Raw genomic sequence first — 22,052 nt, forward strand, 5'->3', positions numbered from 1 at the left:
ACATGCGGGGCGGCCACCCTACTTTGCAGGGGCCCCTGGGTTCTTACAGCTCACATGTTTGTGCCAATTCATTTCGCATCTGTTCGCTTGCCGGAGCTTGTGCTGTTTAAGTTTGTTGCTCCCAGTCCCTCCCACCCTTTGGTAAGCATGGTTTGTGGTGGGTGTGGTAAGTATTTTTATTTGTATTCTTTCTGTTTTATCTCCACTGATCTTTCAGTGTGACGGTGCCGGGTGGTTGCCGCTCACAGGGTTGCCATGGTTTCGCACCTCGCTTAGCTCACTTCACCTGTGGCACCACCGGTCTTTCAGGCACCAACCCCCAAGCTCATCCACTAACGATGAGTTTAATTATTTAAGTTAATAGTAAACTTAAGTAACATTTGTAAATGAAATGAAACTTTTTTGTGAGATTTTCATTATTTTAATGTAGGGAAAGGAATCAAGACAGCGAGGGAAGAACATACCATATAAATCTCAACCCAGGGATAACCACATTTGAACTACCCTGCAGTGCAGAAGACTTGGTAAGAAACATTGCCAATCAAGAACGACATCATTTAATCTGTTCCTTTCACAAAATAATGTTATAATCCGTAAAACGTCCTCTAACTAAGAATTGCGCATGATCAGTGAAAATCAATTTACATGTAATCCTTCAATTCCACTGCACAATGCCGGAGCCGTTAATTAAAGTGTATTAATCAAATATGTCGTTGCACTGCATGCCATACAGTTAGTTGATAAAAATTCAAAAGCTGCAAGAAACTCTGACTTGTTAAAAATTACTTGCAGTATGTGATAATGTGTTATATTAATAATCATTCTGCATGTTTTCCTTTTAAAGAACACAAACAATAGTGGCCCACCACAGCTTAGTGTTCCTCTCCCATCAATCAGCGACATTGATACAACAACAAAACCTCCCAAAGATGCTCATCTGCCTGTTGATGTTCTGTTGCTGACAGTGAAGGACTGCGAGTTCCTAGCTTGTTATATGCAGTTGAAAAATCCTTACAGATGCTGGTTTGATGGTCTTGGGTTTGTCTATTTTGAGGATGTGGGTGAAACAGGAAATCAAGAGGAGAAAGTAAAAGTGGCATTGATGAGATGCTGTAAAGGTTCTTGCGGTCCTGGTGGTTCATTGATTTCTATCAAGGATGCTGTCACTAAGTTAAGACCAAAGGCTGTTATTTCTGCAGGAATATGCAGTGGTCTTAAGCCTGATGAATCCAACTTGGGAGATGTTGTTGTTTCTGCAAAGTTAAGTGGTCAGTCAACAGGCATGAGAAGTTATGTGAGCAGACGCTTTCTTAACATCATAAAGCATTCAGCGGAAGGTTGGCGTGCACCCTTAAGAAACTCAGAAGCTCGCGAAATCAATGTACATAGTGACGCTGAGTTTTTGAGTGGCCCAGAGCAGGTCAGAGCTGAGTGGCGACGTGAGCAACTAACTGCATCCCACCCTCAAGCAGCAGCTGTTGAATTGGAAGGGGAAGGTGAGTTGGTATCCTAATTAATGAGTTATATCTTCCTTATAAGTGCCTGAGACAGTCATGAATGTATCACAAACTGAATTATTAAATTCTCAGCCTCGGATATTGCATTTCTAGCGTTGTGATTGGTTCACTAAATCTTGGTTATCAGCTCATATACCGTAGTTTGACCTTTTATGGAAAACGATTGCCCCAGGTGTCGCTAAGCTAAAAACTTTTTTCGGCGGGAAGCGAAAGTTTCTTCAGAAAAATGGAGGAATAAAAAAAGAAAAGATAAGAAATACCACACATTGACAACAGTAAAAGCCACAAAGTTTGGAATGACACTATTTAATGGTACGTATCTCCGAAGGTTCCCTTAAAATCAGAAAAGTTGCATGATTCTACGATTTAGATCACATAACAACAACAACAATAACAACCGGTTACCTTCAGAAATTTCAGGATGGCTTGCAAATCCTGGCGGTAAGAGGTTAAAACGGATTGAAGAAATTTCTTAAGAAGAGCTTAATGCCAGTCTTTCTGTTTCTACGCATTTACGAGGACTCCAGTTACAAAAGTTCATCCATGAAATTCGTACGAGCGGCGGCCATAATGTTCGTTTCCGTTACTCGGCACCACTTAGCAAAACATTTGCACAAATGTGCACAGCTCTTACGCTTCTCGATAAGCTCGAAGTTTAAAAACTTGCACTGAATGCTTGTCTCAGTGAGGTTGTACCTCGTACACTTGGACTCGGCTTGCCTTAAGTGTTTTAAAATGTCTGTGAGGAATTCAGTTCAGCATAAAAAAAGCCATCCTTGATCCCTTCCTTCGCTCGACACCACACCAGCAAAACATTTGCTCAAATGTGCACAACTATTACGCTTCTTGATCAGCTGGAACTTCAAAAGCACTTGAATGCTTGTCTCAGAAAGGTTGTTACTCGTACACTTGAACGTTTCTTGAATTTGAGATGTCCGGCTGTGTCTGATCTACTTCGCTTTTGATTTTTCATTCAACTCCGTTTGCAATGAGCTGCGCGTGTCATGTGATCATTAAGTTTCGCGCGCTTTGATTGGAAGTTGCCTCAACATCCGGTCATTTTAATTTCAAAGAAATTTTTACTTAAAATAAAATTCTTTAACTTTAACATCAATATCCAAACGGGGAGAATTAAATAAAACAATTATTCCATTCGCGCTTGTTGGATATGAGACTGGTTATAGACAACTCGGCACTTTGCGCCTCGTTGGCTATTTACCATCTCATATCCAACGCACGCTCATGGAATAATTGTTAATTATTGTGTTGATAAAACCTCTGATATGCAGCTTCTTGAGTTTGAATGTTGATAACTTTGATGTCTGTATAGCTGTCTGTTGTGGCAAGTTTCCAGTTAAGTATAAACAACTAGAATCAAAAGCACCTTCAATGTGGCTTCTTATGAAAATTTATTACTACTGGGAATGCAGAGTTGCCATTCTATCAAATATTCATTTCTAGGAAAAAAGGCATGGTTAATTACTTGTTTGGTTTTTAAGTTTCTTTGTACACGTAAAGTGCCCCAAACTTTCCAGCATACAGATGTTCGGTGTGTTGTCCTTAAATTGCACAGTCTACTGTATCTTGGCTGTTTTGATAAATAAATAAATAATTAAATAATTACTTAATTATCCTCTCCCAGCAAGGGGCTTTTCAGGGGCAATGAAACAAACAGGAAGAAATAAATATTTCAAATACAACATAATACGGTCAAGAATCCCTGAGCTGGCAGGAGGCAGCTAGGCCATCTGCTTTTTTACGAGGCTGAGGAGTTGAACTTGGGGCTACCGAGAAACAACTCCAGATAGTGGTCAGAACGGGACTTGTACCCGGGACCTCCGGATTTCAAGTCCGGCACCCTAACCACTCGACCATGCTGCCTCACTTTGATGTATTTAAACATGCTTAGATTATTTATGATGGCTTTGACAGTCAGGTATCATGCATTGGCTGTCACACTGTAAATATTTCAGTAGTCAGGGAAAATTGAACTGGGTGAAACTGTTGGCCAGACTGTTCTTTCATCAGGCTCCTGTCTCTGGGCATTTCCCGCTAGGTTTAGTTGAACCTACCTGTGAAAGCAATTATTGTCTTGGCCATAGCTCTTGGGATCATCAGCAAATTCAAGCTTATAAACAACCTCGAAAATATGATATGTGCAAGGTGGCACCTCACTCACTGCCTTTTACACTCATAAAATGAAGGTTAATGTAACTTGAAGACCTGGGGGGGGGGAGGGGGGTACTTGGGTTCAATTTTGCTGTGTATGTGCCGCTGGCCTCTCATAGCCCTTGCCCCATAGTAGTCTATTTTGTGGCCAGTTATAGACCCCATCTTAGTCACTTTTGGGAAAATCTAATTTTTGCGATCCCAACTAAGTCACTTTCTATTTATGCATCTACTTTAAATAGGTCATCTTAAAATGAATTGACACATTTTTTAAATTGAATGAAGAACACTTCCCTTTTGACATACAGTACAAGCATTCCTAATCTTCCTAGAATTTTCTTACCCCCAAAATCCGAAAATGTGCTACCCCATTCTAGTAACTCTATTGGAAATGCAACCCCATTCTAGTCAATCCAGTCGTGAAAATGTGACCCCATCCAGCGGCACATCCCCATTAGCCTCTTATAAGGAAGTAACCCCCCCCCCCCCCCCCCCCGGGCTTGAAGAGTGCTGACTTGATAATGGTTAGAAAAATTAACTAATTATTACTTTATCCATATATGGCTATTAGCTCTTAGACAAAACGTGTATAAATAAATAAATAAATAAATGATAATGATGAGGATGTGAGTCAGCTTTGCGCTGTTTGCCACTGTCATCATTGTCTCAAAAAACCTTGATGTCATACCTTAAGTACTCTCCTTTACATTGCAGGCCTTTTTACAGCAGCATTTGATGATCAGATTGAATGGCTTATTGTTAAAGGAATAGCTGATTATGCAGACGGTGCTGAGTTAAATGCAGAGAGTTGGAGACCTTTTGCTAGTGTGATGGCAGCTTCTGTAGTTTCACACATCTTAAGTGATCCTACTGTTTTCTCTTCGTGGCCTCATTATGAAGGTAAGGAAAGTCACTTAAGATGTTCCTTAATGGTTTTCATGGCTGAGGGGACACTTCCTCGGGACTTGTTCCATCATGTGTTCTATCCATTTTTGTCCAAAAAAAAAATCTAGTTAAAGGGACACCAGTCCACATATAAACACTACAAGAAATTTGTGTCAGGGACTTAGTGCCTGGAACTTTGTCCCCTTGTGTTTGCTTCATGACCTTAATTAACTGTTTTCATCTGAGCTCAAAAGCGCACAGCCTGTATTGTCATCTCAGGTCTCTCTGCCATATTATACAGATTTTAGTAAATTGTTTAATTTACCTGTTAAGACGTGTATTAAGCACTGCATAACTAATTGGAGACACTGTAAACCGCTAAAAGGAATATTGTAAAAATGCCAATTGTTTGGAGGCTGATCAGATTAATCTAGGTTCATGGGACAAAAATCCTGCATACTGCTAGGATTTGAATGTCATATAAAAATTTTCATATAAAAATCTATAAAGGTCATATAAAAATTGTTTTTAAGTTTATGATCACCAGTGCCACATGGTATTGTCGAGTTTTAATGTCAAGCAAATGTGCAGAAATTACGAAAAATTCATGTCATATGGTTGCTATCTTGATCTCTCAGGCTGCTTTGATGTTAATAGATTTCTTTTTTTTATCTCAGATTCATCAGACAGTAGTTCAAGCAAGAAATCAAAGAGAGAGTCATCATTTTCTAGTAACCAGGATCCCAAGCGCATCAGACTTGGAGGTACTTTTCTTAACTTACCTTAAGCTTTTTAGATTAATTTAGAGAATTTAACAATTTCTTGTAAAACCTGTAAATTTAATATTCACCAATTAAACTTTGTTCAAAGTTTGAAGGTAAATTGTGTGTATCTTAGTCCCAGATCATTCTATCATGTTCATTTTGACATTCTTTTACCTTTTTGGCAAACGCTTGTTTGTTTCTGAATTTTCATACACGAAGTTAATAAGAAACACTTATAGGATTTTTTTTAAGTTAGGAAAAGAAGTTATCTAAAGAAGAGTAGAACCCGAAAATGTTTGCACTACAAAACATTGCGGATTTAATAGTAATCGGACACAAAGTATTCACTCTAGATTTCGGATTCAAAATCTCCGGAGACGCGACCAAACCGGGACGTTTTTATTTCGGATAAATCCATCTGCGTGTAAACGGCAAAACGAATCCGCTACCAAAATTTTCCGGATTCGTCTCGAATACGGAAAAATCCTCTTTACTGTAACGTAATCGTAGCGGGAACCTTACCGATAGATAACCGAAAACCTGCTAACAGAGTCTTTAAGTTTTTGGTCAGGTATCCTAACCTCCAATATAAAGTCATCAAATTTCAGTGCGTAAATTTCAAGACTCCAATATGCCATTTTCAGAAAGAGAACACACCTAATCGAAAGGATAACTTGTAAGAAGTACTAGACAGTTTGAACATTGGAAGTTCTAGGGTTCACGACCAAGATATAACGCTTCGAGGACAAATTATGGTGATCAGCCATGCAAAGTTAAAAAATGCCTTCTTCGACCAAAAAATCTCGCGTAAACGTTCCAGGTGTCTTGTTTTATGATGTGTGGATATAGAGAACTTTTTTAAACTGTGAAATTCCGAAAATAAACCCCTCCATGTATAAGCCCCTCCGAATATAGGCCTCCCCCCCCCTCCCCAATCTCGAAATGCAAAAAATCCTCCGTTCAATAGCCCCTCCGAATATGAGTCTCCGGGGGCTTGTATTTTGGAAATTGCCTCAAAATACAAACTGATAAACAAAACAAAAACGGTATCATAACACATAAATTATTTTAATTAAAAGAAACATTCTGTTTGCCAAATGAGTGCAGTCAAAAAGTGTCACTGCAGTTTATTGCTGTTTGCTTAGTTCACTCTTCACTCTTGCCTTGAATTTCTTCGGTCCATAGACAAAGTTCTTTCAAGGAAGTTCTATTCCACCACCCTGCACCCAAACTGGACTTAGACCAAACCTTTCTTTGCCTTCCAACTTCATCTTGTCATTGAAAGTTGTTGAGAGTATAAAAGTGTGAAAAATAATATTTGAAAAATAGCGCCGGGAAAAGTTCTTTTGCTTGGTTATACCTTGGTAAAAGCGTATAACAATAAGCTAGCCCAGGCGATTTTGTAACGCAAATTTCCCTCCGTATATGAGCCCGTCCAAAAATAAGCCCCTCAAAAAGGGCTTTGAAAAATATAAGCCTGGGGCTTATTTTCGGAATTAAATTTTCCGGTATATTAATAAGAGACCAAGTTGCGTTCCCCTATATCGTTAAAAAATAAATCTTTTATTTTTAAGGGAATTTTTTTTGTTATTTTGAATTTTTTTTGTTTGTATGGAGGATGTCCACTGTAATTAAATCAGAACTAAATAACTTATCTGTTGAAGTCGTTTGTGCAAAATTGCCAATTCCCAGTCCACATCCCTCCTTCCCCCCTCCTTCCCCATCCCCCTCTAAAGAAATGTACCCTATCTGTGTGTTAAAGTTAAAGTAGAGATGTACTTCTTTTCGCCAACAGATTCTACAGCTGCATTTTTGGAGTGGAGTCAAAACCAACTGTGCTCATTATACAACAGTACCATTAGTCAGGTGATGATTACTCCTTGGAACCCAGACGACACCATGGATATTGACGAGGTGTATGTGGAGTTATCATTTCTGAGAGATGACAGAAAACTTACTGGAACAGAAAAGGAGAATCTCGAAGATTACACTGAGATATTTGAGAGGCGCGGACATCATCTCATCCCTAAACGAATTCTTGTGTACGGAAGGCCTGGCATAGGAAAGTCGACCTTTGCAAAGAAACTTGCTGTAGACTGGTCAAGGGGCGAGAAACAAATCCTAAAGAAATTCGATGTTTCCCTTTTAATTAAGCTGCGAAATGTATGCAATACTCAAGACATCACCTCCATGTTACAGGAAGCTGAACTGTTGTCTGTTGACGACCCGAAGGTATTTAATCATTTGTATGAATACATTCTTCAGAACCAGCAGAAAGTCCTGCTTGTTTTGGATGGCTATGATGAGTACAGCAGTGAAAAATCATCACCTGTTTATGAGATTTGGAAGGGAGTTCGACTGCCAGATTGTACTGTTCTGGTGACAAGCCGGCCGACAAAAGAGCAAGAGCTAAGAGCACCAAGTCATGCTCAGTTCGAGATGAATGGGTTTGACAGTAAAGAGCAAATTAAAAAATTTGCACTCAAGTTCCTGCATCACCAAGATGATGTAAGGAAGTTTACTGAATTCTTGACTGAACGCCACCTGTGGGATATGGCAAAAATACCACTTCTCCTGTTGATGCTGTGTCTAGCTTGGATGGACAAAGAAAATCCAGAACTCTTAACCTCTCGGGCGGACCTGTACAAAAGTTTTTTTGACACCCTGTTTGATCACGTGGCAGCCAAAAATCCTGAGCAGACATTTACAAGTGTAGATGAATACGAAGAAGACCTCTCAAAGTTAGGAAAGCTAGCATTTGATGCTCTTATGGAGAACTGCCTTTACTTCAAGCTCAGCAAACTGCCTGAGGATATTCGCGCTCTCATTGAGAAATTTATGTCTGTCGGTTTCTTTCAAATTTCCTATCTTTCAAGATCACGTCGTCCTGAACAAGGCATTTTCTTTCTTCACAAGAGTATTCAGGAATTTCTCTCTGCCTGGTTCATCGTTCAGGAACTGACGAGTGCGAAAGAAGGAGAACTCACCTGCTTGTCGCAAATTGATTCATTTGAAAAAGTCAAGACGACGGTTGAAGTTCTGAAATTTGTGTGTGAGTTGTCATCAGAAGCTACCAGTGCTGTCTTGAGTCACCTGCGGATAATAGGAGAGAAGGAAGGTCTGATAGAGTGCAGTTTCACTGAAACACCGTCTGTTGAAGACCTGTCTGAAGATCAAAGAAAGTTTCGTAGGATCAGTTTAGATTGTTTACTGTGTTGTTCGGCCTTAGACAGGCAAGATATTTTCTTGGGATTTGTTCATTGTGTGAACAGTGTTTTAGTGTTAGATTCATACCAGCTGCCTCTTGTTGCCAGAAAACACGCATTGAAATTTTCCGATTTACCTGGACCATGTTATTTATTTTTCAACACACGCTACGAGAAAAAGGTAGATGACAGTTTGTTGTCCTTACTGCGCGATTTGGAAACTGTCCTTGTGACCTGTTATGGTGAAACCACGGCTGAAGTAGAAAAGTACAATGACCTGCAAGTAAACGATTTTTTTCTCAAACAAGAACGCGGGCAAATGATCCTCTACTTAACTCGCATTCGGAAAGTTTCTAGTCATTACCATCTGCGGTGTATTGAACTACTCCGTGCACTCACATCAGCACCAGAGTCTCCTCCTCAGAAGCCTGTTGATCACGTGCAGAATCGGAAGAATAGCAATGAGACTGTGAGCACGTCTGGCCGGACACAGAACCATTCTCTGTCATTTGTCAGGGAGATAAAACTAAACAGACCAACAAGTGAGGAGCTTACGGTTGTAACTAACGCATTGCCTTATGTAAATGGACCTCGAGTCATAGACATTTCTACTAACCTGGAATCCTGCGATGATCAGCTGAAAGAAAGTTTGTTCTCATGCATTCCCTTCACTAACAGTCTTTATCGATTAAAACTTAGCTGTTTTAATTTAACAGCCAAGTCCGCGATTGACATTTTCAAGCAACTTCACCAAGCTCATAATATTCATGAACTCGACTTGCATTGGAATAATTTGCACATTGCTGTCAGTGATTTGGCTGAGAACCTTCACCATTTACCACAACTTACCCAACTCAACTTGTCTTTGGTTAAAATGGGAGATAAAGAGTGTCGGCTACTTGCCGAGTCTCTTAAATTTGTCCGGAAGTTACAAGTGCTGAACTTATCAGCCAACCTGCTGGGTCAGGGAATCATTGAGCTTGCTAAACACCTGTTCAACGTGCCTCATCTGACTGAGCTGGACCTGAAGGAAACACAGATGGGTGAAAGGGAAGTCACAGCTGTTGCCCGTAGTTTAGAAAGTATTTCAAAGTTGAAGAATCTTGATTTATCATGCAACCTGCTGGGTCAGGGGATCACTGAGCTTGCCACACACCTGCCCAGCGTGCCTCATCTGACTACGCTGCACCTGAAGGATACACAGATGGGTGAAAAGGAAGTCACAGCTGTTGCCCGTAGTTTACAAAGTATTTCAAAGTTGCAAAAACTTGATTTATCATCCAACCCGCTGGGTCAGGGGATCACTGAGCTTGCCACACACTTGCCCAGTGTGCCTCATTTGACTGAGCTGGACCTGAATGATACACAGATGGGTGAAAAGGAAGTCACAGCTGTTGCCCGTGCACTAAGGGATCTGCCGGAGCTGTGGTTGCTTTACCTATCCCGCAATCCACTGGGCCGAGGAGTAAGTGAACTGACCCAGCATCTCAGTAGTATTCCTCAGCTGAGGAGCCTGGAGCTGATGGGTGTTAAGATGACAAAGAAAGAAGCCAGTGAGCTGTGTGCAGCAGTGCAGGGAACGGAGATCAGCTTGTGGACAGATTACCATGTAAGTTTTTTACTTTCACTGTATTTTGTATTTACTCTTTGTATATTTTACCTTTTAATGTTGGAAAACTCCCCGTTAGCTTGTTTCAAGAAATTAATATCGCACAGGAGAAACTTTAGTTGAATTTTTAGAAAGATTTTAACTTATGTATTACTTTACAAAATGTTTTGAAAACTGTCTCTGGAAATTCCGAGGGAAGGATACACTAAACGGAATTTTCTTTCAATTAGTTTCGTTTAAGAAAGCCGTGTAACTTAAAATAACGAGGTAATGTGAACTATTTGAGCCTTGCATCTGTGGTACGTGATACACTACATATGCAAAGACAAGTTCAATTATTCTCTCATCCTTTGAAATATTACTACGTAGGATTGGGTCTCATTCATGCTAAATCGTGTAAGACGGAAATGTTGTTTATGGTTCCTTTTCTTTATTCGTTTAAATCATTCATGTTATTGTTTTGTCAAAATTTCTACCGGAAATGGCGCCGATACCGTCACTCAAACTAATTTTCATGCGACGGTCACATAATAACTTTTATTACGTATCTTTTAAAAGTGTTTAGTCCTTTCAGTGTATTTGTAATACAGTAAAAACCTGCATTAAGCTGAAACCCTCAGAACCCTCGCTAGTGTCCGTTTAACGCAGGTTTCATTGCACTCCAAAACGTTTACCGGCTAGCTGTGGTCGTTTTAGCAAGTTTCCTCTGTGCTTAATTTCGCAAAATTCCATGGAAGTATATTTTGTGAAGTTTATTTTCGCCTTTTTTGAGTATCGTGCCAACCACGACGTAAAATTGGCTATAGTTGTACCTCAGTTCACTGAATTGTCCATTGGAAGATTAGAATCACCAGTGCATCTTATAGCGATGTTTGCCGTTTACAAACGTTCTCCTTGTTATTGAAACAAGTCCACCATCAAAATGAAAGAACCCTTTGTTTCAGCAGCCAATAGGCCTCTTTTTGGCACATTAAATAGTGACTTATCAGCGCGAAATATCACTATTTTATGAAATTTGGATTTCTTTCGCTGTGATTGTTTTGATAAAGTTTTGTGTGAGGTATTGTGAACAGGTTTGCCCTTTTATTGTGTTTTGTTTTTGAATTTACTTGCTCAAGAGCGGCTGCCTGTAAGGATCGAGAATTCGCCGTCAACGACCAATTTGGCGAATCGCTCATATTCGGTCCAAAAATACCCTTTGGTGAACTACTTTCAAAAATCATATTTAAAAGTTCCAGCGACTTTTTAACTTTGAGAGATTCGCAAAAAATTGAAAATGCGGTCAAAGTGCGTTTTTTCGGCCAACTGAAGGCTCAAAATAAGGTGCGCGGACGAAGCACTGCCAAATGCCTAAAATAACTTCAGTTGAAGTCAAACTTTACACAAACTATGAAAAACTATTCTTGTTTATTGTCCACTACTAAACATTTTCAAATCTATCCCTTTTGTGATTCTAGCGAGCACTTTAAAACCACCTTTGTAGAGCGCTAAAAATAGCGGCGAAAATATAGGTGATATTTAACGGCACAAAAGTGTTCCTGGTACCTCAGTTTTCGATAATTTTACTTTACAGCCTTAAAGTGCCTATGAAGCGAAAATTGTCTTTAGATAGTTATAAAATTTACCCTTTCAAACATGCGATTTCAAAGTTTGAGATTGCTGGGGTAAAAATTGCCGATATTGTGAGCGCTCAAAGTTAGGCTATTTTGCCCTCAAAAATGGTATTCGAATCGCGCAGCCAAAATGCCAGGTGACAACAACTTGGAATTCAGCATAAAACTCGACCCAGTCCTCTGACCATGTTTGAGAGCAAAATAGCCCAACTTTAAGCGTTCGTAAAATCCGCAATTTTTACCCCAGCGCTCTAAAACTTCGGAATCATATATTTCAAAGTGCAAATTTTATAACTACACAAAGACAATTTTCGCTTCTTGGGCACTGTAAGATATAGTTACTAAACATTCACCATGCCATGTTTCAAGCTCGGACTCGGAGAACTTTTGCAATGTGTTCGGCTCAAATAACACAAGATTATCGACAAAATGGAAGCCAATTAACTCGAATTAGGCCAAAATCCAAAACATAAACTTAAGTCTTGTTAATTTGTACTTTGACCCTGAAGATATGTCTACTATCATGCAAGGCAACGGCCACAGAGGTGTTATGGCCTCTCGAGAATCTAAATTTGAAATGAAAATCTGTGCTCTTTTACTTCGACGGCATTTGCCTTTTGTTTACTTGTACTGTAAGAGTTGTCCGCAAGCACTTTTGACAGATCAAATCTATATCTAAGAGATGTCATGAATCCTTAGCCGCTTGGTTTTCTAAAAAAACTTGCTGAATTCTTTAGGTAAGCGGAATAATGGGATACTGTATAAGAACAAACATTTTAAAAACTGTAAGATCGACATGAAATCGCTTGCAACCATGAACCATTTTAATATTCAAGGTATTCTTACGTTGAGTGCCAATGTAAACATGCGATTCGTTGCTTCTCAGTTGAGAGATGTAAAAAAATGTAAAAAGATTTGTTAATGCTTTTTCAAATAATCAAAATGACAGAGTTACATTGTAATAGCAGTTGCGAACACAAATTCCATTAAACAAGTAAGAAACAAGAGGTGAACTTGTCCGATCTGCAACAATTAATGGTAGCAGATTTATCGCTTAAATTAAGATTATCGTTTTTAAGTCCTCACAAAAAATAAGCACATACCCAAAACCATGAATCCACTTTTGATTCCATACCACCGAAACCATACAACTATTATAAGCATCAGATGCCAATTGAATCCACATCATTTTTCTTCATAGTCAGTATCACCTGCTTTCCTAATCTTCGGGTTGAAAATAGTTGCTCGAGCTTAGAATCGCGTTTGCGGCAAACGACAAAGCGTGAGGTTCCGCGTTTATGTTTTCTCGAAAAAAAAAATGAGTACATAGATGAAAATAGTGCAAAAATAATTGTGGCCTTTGATGCTAATGCAAACAACTCATTTTTTTCTGCGACATTGAGCGACAAACGTAGCAAATATAGTCACGCGGTCATGTTAGCCGCAATCGAGATTGCAATCTTTCTATGTCACGCAACACCAAACCATCGGGTTAGGTACTGACATTTAATTACTTCAACATAACATCTAAACTAAATCAAGCAAAATACTATCCGAAACGACTAGTGTTGACGAGACTGGAATTTATATTTCTGAGTGGGGAAGGAAGGAAGATAATTTTTTGTGTAAGAATTTTTCTCCAAAACTGACAACTACGTAGAAATCTTTTAAATCTAAGTAGGATTTTTTTTTTCTTGGCATAAATTGCGGCTAAAGAGGTTTCGCTTTTCTTTTAGAAATTTGCCATCCTCCCGAAACTCTGAAAAAATATAATACCCATGCCTAGATCCATGTAGCAGGGGGGGGGGGGGGGGATTGAGTCCCTTACCTCACCCCCCAGAATTTTGGAAGTCTAAAGAAAAAAAAACTATATATGTCAAAAAAAAAAATAATAATTAAAAAAAAAGATAATGTGCAACAATTAATCTTGACTAATCCAGTTTCGAATTCACCCAGACCGCTAGGGTTATCCACAATCTGAAGTAAAATACTCACAAATACCAGTGGGAAGATGAACTCTTAACAATTCTGTGTATTGTTTTATTTTAGGATTCAGCACTTTCTTTCTAAAATTTGTGAATATTTTGCTTTAGGTTGAGGCTAACCCTGTATAAATGTGTCTTTTGTCTTGTTATCCAGCCGTCCTCGTGAATTCGAAACAGGACTATTCTGACGCTGCAAGTGCCTTTTCACAACCTTTAATAATTTGTTTATTACCTGACAGTTTCCTCTGCTAACGTTTGGTTTTTATACACAGCAACAAAGGCATCCCTTCCTTGTGAATCGGAAATAAGAACCAAAATCCTTATGACCGATATGTATTTGTTAGTAGGGAGTTAAAGATAAGACGACGGTGGTGGTAGCGAAAACATTATCTATAAAGAGAATATTCGCGTTCTTTTAAACTTCATCGCGATAATTCCAGCTCGCTATTTTTTATATATATTTTTCATTTTAAATTCTCATTTTAAATTCTCCTGAGGACAGATTCTTACTGCCCGATTACTAAGTTCACTGTAATCAGTAAAAGAGGAAGGAAAATTTCGCTAGAATCACAAAATGGATAGATTGAAAATGTTTAGTAGTGGACAATAAACAAGAATAGTTGTTCATAGTTTGTGTAAAGTTTGACTTCAACTGAAGTTATTTTAAGCATTTGGCAGTGCTTCTTCTGCGCACCTTATTTTGAACCTTCAGTTGGCCGAAAAACCGCACTTTGACCGCATTTTCAAATTTTTGCGAATCTCTCAAAGTTAAAAAGTCGCTGAAACTTTTAAATATGATTTTTGAAAGTAGTTCACCAAAGGGTATTTTTGGACCAAATATGAGCGATTCGCCAAATTGGTCGTTGACGGCGAATTCTCGATTCTTACAGGTAGCCGCTCAGTTTAAAAGCTGTGAAAACATTCAAAACTAAGAAAACCACCAAAATGTACAGTGACCTTTATGCGTGCTGAAATATTTATTATTCAAGTTGTCGTTATTTTAAACAAAGATTGAGTATTTAGGCAGTCAGTCTCTGTTGTGTCAGCATAATTTCTGACGGACGGAATTAATAGTAAATGATTAAAATATTTTCATCTATAATCACTAAGGAACCGATTAAGCTCGACTTGACGATGGAAACTACTGTGTAACTTGTGCATTTTACTGGTTTCCAGTTTAGCTCATAATGTAAACAACGCTGCGAAAAGCCGAGTATGCGACTTTCGATTTCTGCTACGCAATAGGTTACAAGGTTGTTTACTCTTTCCTATTTTGGATTAGAAATAGGATACAAAACCAACCGTGCTGTGAAGATATTGATGACCGATTCATTGCGAATTACCTGAATGGAAACATTTTTGCCCTTCGGCATACAACAATGAAGCGCTCTTGCTCCTCAAACTGATACAGCACTGATGTGAACGGAGAAGGATGCAATTAAATCTTTTATCTCTATTTCAATTAAGAAACATCGCTTTTAAGTGTAAACCATTTTCTCAACCGTTTTTGAAATGAAATGTTCGTGGGGTGCGTTCGCTCTTGGGAAGTAAAAATAGAGACTCGATTGTGGATAGTAAAAGGTGGATGGTAAAACGTGGTGAAAAAAAAAGTTAATGGAAAAGAATACCTGGACATTCTTAGAGATTATTGTTCGAGCTCGTCTCTGTGTACATACATGTAAAGCATTGCTCGCTCAATCTGTGAGGTAAGGGTTACCGCAGTCACAGTCCTGTTGTTTTATTTTTATTTTTTTATTTTGCGAGAAAATTTAACGATATAGATACTTTTTTGCCTCTTTTTTTTTTTCAAATATCAAGTTGCTTGTTGAAGCATCAAAATAGCTGGAATCATCGTTTCGATGTTTTCGTAAGATCTTTGTGAAGACTAAAGGCAATTAACATTGAAAGCTGAATATAAATAAAAGTTTACTTTTTACTTCGAGTGATAGCTTAAGCTCTTGAATAAAATGTTGGTTACACAAAGCAGCACTTTTGCCAGCGCATTGCAGAACAAATAACCACACGATCCTCAATTGTAAAGCACATGCTGATTATCTGTATAGCCCTCGGAACTGAAATGATCCCCAATTTTTTCACGCTAGCCGGAGCCGAAATGATTCCCAACTAATTCAGTTTCGGAACGGAATGGCATGCTTCACTGCGGAATTGGAAACAATTTTCTCCTTGATAATTTTGGCAACGCTGCGTTTTAAGACCGGTAGAGATTTGAACACTGTTTTACAAGATATACATTTTTTTTGTCACATTACATTGAAACCCTGCTTTACGATCACTCGCTTAATGCGCAGCCCCGACACCACCTTCTCTCTGTACAAGCTACCAACAAGTTTCATTCGGGCAAATTAACTTAATTCATCCCTCCTGAAAAAATGTTTCTTGTATGCCGGTGAGTGCAAGACTGTTTGAATGAGCGTAAGGTTTCTTTGTGTAGTACAGTTAACAAGGTTAATCATCGTCCTGTTGTTTTGATGTGTTCTTGAGTGTTTATATTGATGAAACATGTATCCGTGACGTTTATTCTGAGAAACAGGTTGATACGGACGCCAAGGGACATGCAAAAGTTTCCGTAAAAACCGATTCCGCCGCACCTATTACTTTCTTATTTCATCTTGTACATGAAAAGAAAATAGAACCGAAAAGGTGGAGCGTTTTTGGAACTTTAACTTATTTTGCACAATTAGTACAACATTTATCAGCCTTCAGTTTATAGCGGTTATTATAACTCAGAGAACAGACAACCCACTGTTTTCAAACATGGCGGGTAAAGTTGGTCAAAGAAAACCCAATGAAATGATTATGTGACAGGATTTCAAGGCAACAGAGCAAACAATTCTTTTAGTTTTAAAAACGTTTGAAGTTCACTACATGAAATATTTTGCAAGCTAAGCGATGTATGAAGTAGGAGGCTGGCCATGAAGCTGCTGAATGTGGTGGCAAACGTTTTATTTTGTTGAATGGAATCCGAAAATCTATTAAAAACTGTAACTGGGTTTTAATAACACCCTTCGATAAAATGTACGACGCATTGATATTGTCGAATTTGAGCGCAAATGGTTTCACAAACTCGTTATCATTTTGTATCTTTGCTGAAAAATTCAAGCTTAAAAAGATACCAGTTGGTTTCTTTGCCGGATGAAGTTATGTTTTTTTTCCAACGTTTATCATTACAATTGACGGTTGTTGTGCTTGTAATATTTTATTTAAAGTTATCAAAAAACGTTTTTTCGATCTTTTGTAAGTGTTAAAAATGATAATGGCCTTGTCTTAGCATCTCTTCTTTGGTACATGTTATTAGCTGGGGTACAAATTGTTATTAATAATTAAAGCAGCGGTTTCTTTTGTATGATCCAAAAAAAAAAAAAACGACTGAATGAAATAGTTAATATACGTAATTTGAATTTCGCAAGACGTGAAGCTTACCTTCTCCCCAATCCTCGCAAATATTATTTTCTCTTTCGCTTTAATTTCAATATTTCGCCATAGCCATTATCTTGAAGCTTGGAAAAGATTTACCAAATATTAATCGTCCCATTTATGCAGTCGCCTTTCGTGTTATGACCTTTATTGATTTCCAATGTGTTCTTATTCAGTGGTGTTATCTGATAGACACAGCTTAACAATCGTGCAAGTAACTTTTCTTGATCTCTCATATGTTGCTTTTTTTCTACTGTCAGTGCTGGGATGTGGATACTCGGAGATCTCGACTGCGCACAGAGGATGAATTGAAAGAGCGGGGAAGGTTTCCTGGCAGGAGCACTGAATACGAAGAAGACACTGAAGAAACTGGATAAAACATAACTCAAGGAGAATCAGCCGCACAGTTTGGACAGGTAACCAAGAGACCAGAAGCTCACTGACCTCCCTTAAGCCACAAAACTACAGTACAAATGTAACTGAGACCCCGTAGGCACTGGGCGGACTAAAGTTTTTCGATATCAACAATCAAATCATAGCAAAATTGAGTTATAATTTTTGTTTTGCATCTGCCATCAAAAACGCAAATATTCAAAGTACAAATGAAACATCAAGCAAAATGCGCTTCAACGTCCTTAATTTAGTGGAAAAGCCAATTGAAACCCCGAGGTAAATAAACACTGGTGTTTCTGTTGTGTTCTGAACCAGGAACTTTTGGAGTTAAGTAAGGTTGGAAAAAATTTGGAAGAAATTAAAAATGTCGTCCGGACTTGTGAAACGTGCTCAGTGACGAAAATGTTACGAAGTTTTTGACATGACTATTGCGATTATTTTTGCTCATTAAATATTTTGTTTTACGGTGTATCTGCATCAATCGGAGCCGGCAAAAATCGCCTGCGATCAAATTCGCCGCGATTGGCGAACGAATTCGCTTAGTGTGTCGCCGGCTTAAGTTCCCTCTTTTATGCTTAAACAGATTTTCAATAAGGTTGCTTTTTACATCTCAGCTTGATGTACAGTAGTTGCCGAATTTTACGCGCATTCAAACGGGCGTGAATTGTGCGTAATTCAAGCTTGACAAAACGTATGGACGAGTTACTTCTGTTAAAAAAAATTGAACCAGGTTTAATTTTTTCCACAGACGTAAGCTGCCCATATGTTTTTTTTCTCTCGATTTGTTTACACACGTACATTCACGCGCGGTAAGGCATGTAAAATAACGCGACAGTGGGAATCGACCTTCATTAATTTTCACTTCGCGGTTGTGTCATCCTTAGTTTTTGCTGATCCAGGCAATAGCCAGCTCAGAACACATGTTCAAATTGATAAAGAAGTTAGTGATTTTGTGTGCAATTTTTTGGACAGTGTTTTTGTTGCGCTCGAGCTCGCGATGAAGATTTGAAGTGTAAACTAGCGGCGATCTCAGTGCGATTTGGACGCGATTTGTCACCGAGATATCGCAGAGTTGGAAACCTCATAGAACTTGGTGGCGATTTTAGGAAAATTGCAGTGAATCGCAGGAAACATCGCAGTTGAATCGAGCCCAAATTTTACTGAAATCGCCGCTAGTTTATGGCTCAAGCGCAACAATAGTGCGAGAAAAATTTGCACCAAAAAGCAACCGTGTAGAACAAAGTGTGTGAAAGTGTTTAGGGTACAGCACTCGATCAACAAGGTAGAACCAGAAAACATTTATACGAAATATTGTATAGTTTGCGAGTTTATAGGATTTCGATAAACATTTTAAGATAAACAGTAGCGATCAGAATTCAGAACAATTCAACGAAACCGTTAGAAAACAGTAGTTTGATGAGCAAAATAATAGGTCAGTTCGTCCGTGTTGCATTTTCGTACTTTTTTCCAGTGTTGTTTTGTACATCTTTGATGTGTAATGATTAATTTCGAGGTTTCGTAAACACAAGACGGGAATTTTCCTCTTCAATTCTGAGCCAGAATTGTTGGCCCACATTAGAATAATTGGATGCCGTGATTTCGTATCCCGAAGCAACAGTACAAAATGTGAATAGACTTTATGTATATAATTAGCATACCCAATAATGACGAAAAGTTGGGATTTGTAGTGAAAATATCTCAGGCTAGAAGTGAAGCCGATAGTGCAGCGATATTATTTATTGTACATAAATCATGCATGTTTTGCTGTGATACAAATCATAAATACAAGTGTATAGTTTCATTTTACTGTTTACAAATAAATCAATATTGATGACTATTTTGTTTATTTGTTAATTAGTTACGTTCCAAAAGCACAATATTTCGTGATAGTTTTCTTCTCAAACATTCAGCCATCTTTAGCTTATTCCTCAGTTTTAAGTTTTGCAGTGTACCTTTCAATGAATGTTTACTCTTACAGAAATATCGATTGAAATGTTTGCATCTGACCCGATTCTCACAACCTAAGTCTCCCTTGTACGGACCAATTTTTTCCTGCAACAAAACGCTGACGAGCATTTTCACAGAATGTATGCCGAACAATTCAACTTATTTTGCTATGTTTATGAAACGACCAACCTGTTTTAATACTCGGCATCTCGCACCTTAATATTGTCGCGACGCTAATTCTCACTGAGAGCTGTAGGAAAAGTAGACTAGTTTTGGTCGTTTTCCAACACTGCGGGTTAGGTTTCATCAACTAACAACTATTGCAGCCGGTTCGTCTTGCAATGCCCTTGTCGTTGTGGTCGTGGTGTTGTAAGTTGTAAGTTTCCTTGCGTCAGTTGTTTTCGTGAGGGCGTCGGTTAAACAGCGAATTTCTTCCGAACAAAACTAAAAGTGAGTTTATAGCAGCTCGCTGATTTGATCGGTTGCTTTTTACATAAGGTTGTATCGTAACATGTGGGGGGGCCCCCCCCCACTAACATGAAATGTAAGAACATACGTGGGGAAGGTGATTACCGATATTATAAATCATTAGTGTTTCTAACAAGTGCAAAAGTGGGATTGGGAGGGAGGGGGGGGGGAGGGGGAGTTAGATCATCCGAAATCCCGTTATTATTGCTTAAACTGAGTATGGTATAATAAGAGCAGATATTTGTTAAAGAACAAGAAGCTGTTTCCAGCTTATACTCGGGCCATATTTGACTGTGTGGTGCGTAAAGCCTACAATCTTTTAACAGTGATAACCTCCAGCATCGCCAATTCCCCCAAATAGATAGCCTGCGAGCAAGCTTTCTCCTCTTTCCCCCTTCCGCCCCCCACCCCCAAGAGAGCTTGCTCGCAGGCTACCAAATAGATAGATACAGAGATATAGTGAGGCAATAAGTAACCACCAGATAGAATTGCATTTCTTGCAGTCAGAGTGAAATACAGGGGAAAAAGACATTTGTCATACGAATGCTTTTTATAATCCCCGGGCTTTAATCCTTACGTTTTCACATTTCGTTTAGAGACAGAAACCATTTGTACGGTCCTAATATGTATGTGACGCCGGGTCAATGACGGATCGTAATTTTCGGTATGATCTAGACCCGGGGGGGGGGGGGGTACTCCCTTTTTGTCTTGAAAGGGGTATCTACTCTATTTCATCACTTTCTGTCTTAAACAGGGTATCCCTACATGACCTAATGGCTTAAACAGATTGTGATTGCCAATGCATTAAAATACAGTAAGAAACTAGTGTATTCTTATTTCATTCTAGTCTTAATCAGGGTGTGATTTGGGGTTAAATGTCTTAGAAAGGGCCTGACAATTTTGAATTCTGTCTTAAACGGGATAGGGAAATCGGAGAACAGGTTCCGGTCAGGGTTTGAACGCCCGTGCCCCACCTCCCTACCCAAGCATATGTTGAGTACCGCCCCCCCCCCCCCCCCCCCGCCCCGGGATCTAGAGTAACGTTACGCATCACGCGTACGTTAACATCCTTGTACGTTTTTCAATGTTTCGCTGTTTATATTTTTAAACGAAATTCAGGGGAAAGCATTTGTTATTCACCTTTTATTTGAAGACAGAAACCATTTCTACATTGATTGTTTTTCTATAGTCAACGTGAGACATCTTTATCTATCTTGAACCGCGAGGTCATAGACTGATTTAGTGGCCAAATTTTCGGTTAAACAAGACTAAGCTTGAGGCACTCAGGTTTGCCTAAAAAACACTCCGGTTAGCCTAAAGAGCACTCCAGTTAGCCTAAATAGCACTTAGGTTAGCTTAAATAACTCCCCGGTTAGCTAAACGGTTAGCAGTTTATGTTGGGGTTGTTCATGCCTCGCATGTTTTGTTCATGCCTCGCTCGTCTGGCTCGCATATTGTAAACACTCCTCACGGCCCGAAAACAAAGAACGCGGCCGAGAATTTAAGGAATTTAATAACGCAACAGAAAACGTAACTCGTACCAGCCAAGTACAAAAAACGAGAGCGAGAACAATAACTCGTGGCCCGAAGTCTTATCTCTTGGCCCGTCGCGACCCCAAAAAGAAATAATAATTTGATGAAGACTTCTATGATTGACAGATGGAAAAAATTGTTTTTCGGTTACACCTGACGGTATCAGTTATAGCCGGCATGCAAGAAAATGCGCTCCTTTATGAAACACAGCCTTCTTTGATTAAGTTCATAAGGTCACGTGCAGTGTAGTAACATCATTGATTGGCTCATAATTAATTCCAGTTTGCTGCAGTCGGGCACCTGTAAGTTACCATCCAAACTGCCAGGAAAAGGTTTCTCACGAGACATGAATTTGGTGAGCGAGGAGCGGCAAGCCAAGCGAACCGCGAGAGGATTAGGGCGGGAGCAATCCTGTCACGGTTTGGTTCGCTCGCTGCTCGAGGCTGATTTAATACAGAGCCTGCTCGTAGGCTAACTTTGGGCTAATCGTAATCAACTGGCCATTTGACATACGAGAATGCGTATTGA

At 39.1% G+C, this 22,052-nt stretch overlaps 1 protein-coding gene and 1 long non-coding RNA gene across 4 annotated transcripts in view; one reads left to right on the top strand and one right to left on the bottom strand.

Annotated features, from left to right (window-relative positions):
- LOC146456769 (NLR family CARD domain-containing protein 4-like) overlaps window positions 1-22,052 on the top strand; it is a 151,169-nt gene that overhangs the window by 20,687 nt on the left and 108,430 nt on the right. Inside the window, exons 4-10 of one of the 3 annotated variants that reach the window (XM_085092762.1) lie at window positions 431-524; window positions 845-1,496; window positions 4,401-4,586; window positions 5,249-5,335; window positions 7,131-10,150; window positions 17,444-17,599; window positions 18,325-18,409. In XM_085092762.1, the coding sequence (XP_084948888.1) occupies window positions 431-524; window positions 845-1,496; window positions 4,401-4,586; window positions 5,249-5,335; window positions 7,131-10,150; window positions 17,444-17,560 (4,156 nt within the window). In that variant the 3' untranslated portion in view covers window positions 17,561-17,599; window positions 18,325-18,409. Of the gene's footprint in view, window positions 1-430; window positions 525-844; window positions 1,497-4,400; window positions 4,587-5,248; window positions 5,336-7,130; window positions 10,151-17,443; window positions 17,767-18,324; window positions 18,410-22,052 lie in introns of those variants that run through there. The other 2 variants (XM_085092761.1, XM_085092760.1) reach the window with 2 other exon arrangements.
- Window positions 10,169-11,655, bottom strand: LOC146456771 (uncharacterized). Its single transcript, XR_014858733.1, has 3 exons — window positions 11,626-11,655; window positions 11,528-11,537; window positions 10,169-11,399 (listed from the first exon to the last, which is right to left on the bottom strand). It is a non-coding gene; the product is annotated as an uncharacterized LOC146456771 (long non-coding RNA).

The sequence above is a fragment of the Pavona decussata genome, unplaced genomic scaffold (assembly GCF_977016875.1).
Source record: "Pavona decussata unplaced genomic scaffold, jaPavDecu1.1 SCAFFOLD_254, whole genome shotgun sequence".
In the NCBI taxonomy this organism is placed as follows: domain Eukaryota; kingdom Metazoa; phylum Cnidaria; class Anthozoa; order Scleractinia; family Agariciidae; genus Pavona; species Pavona decussata.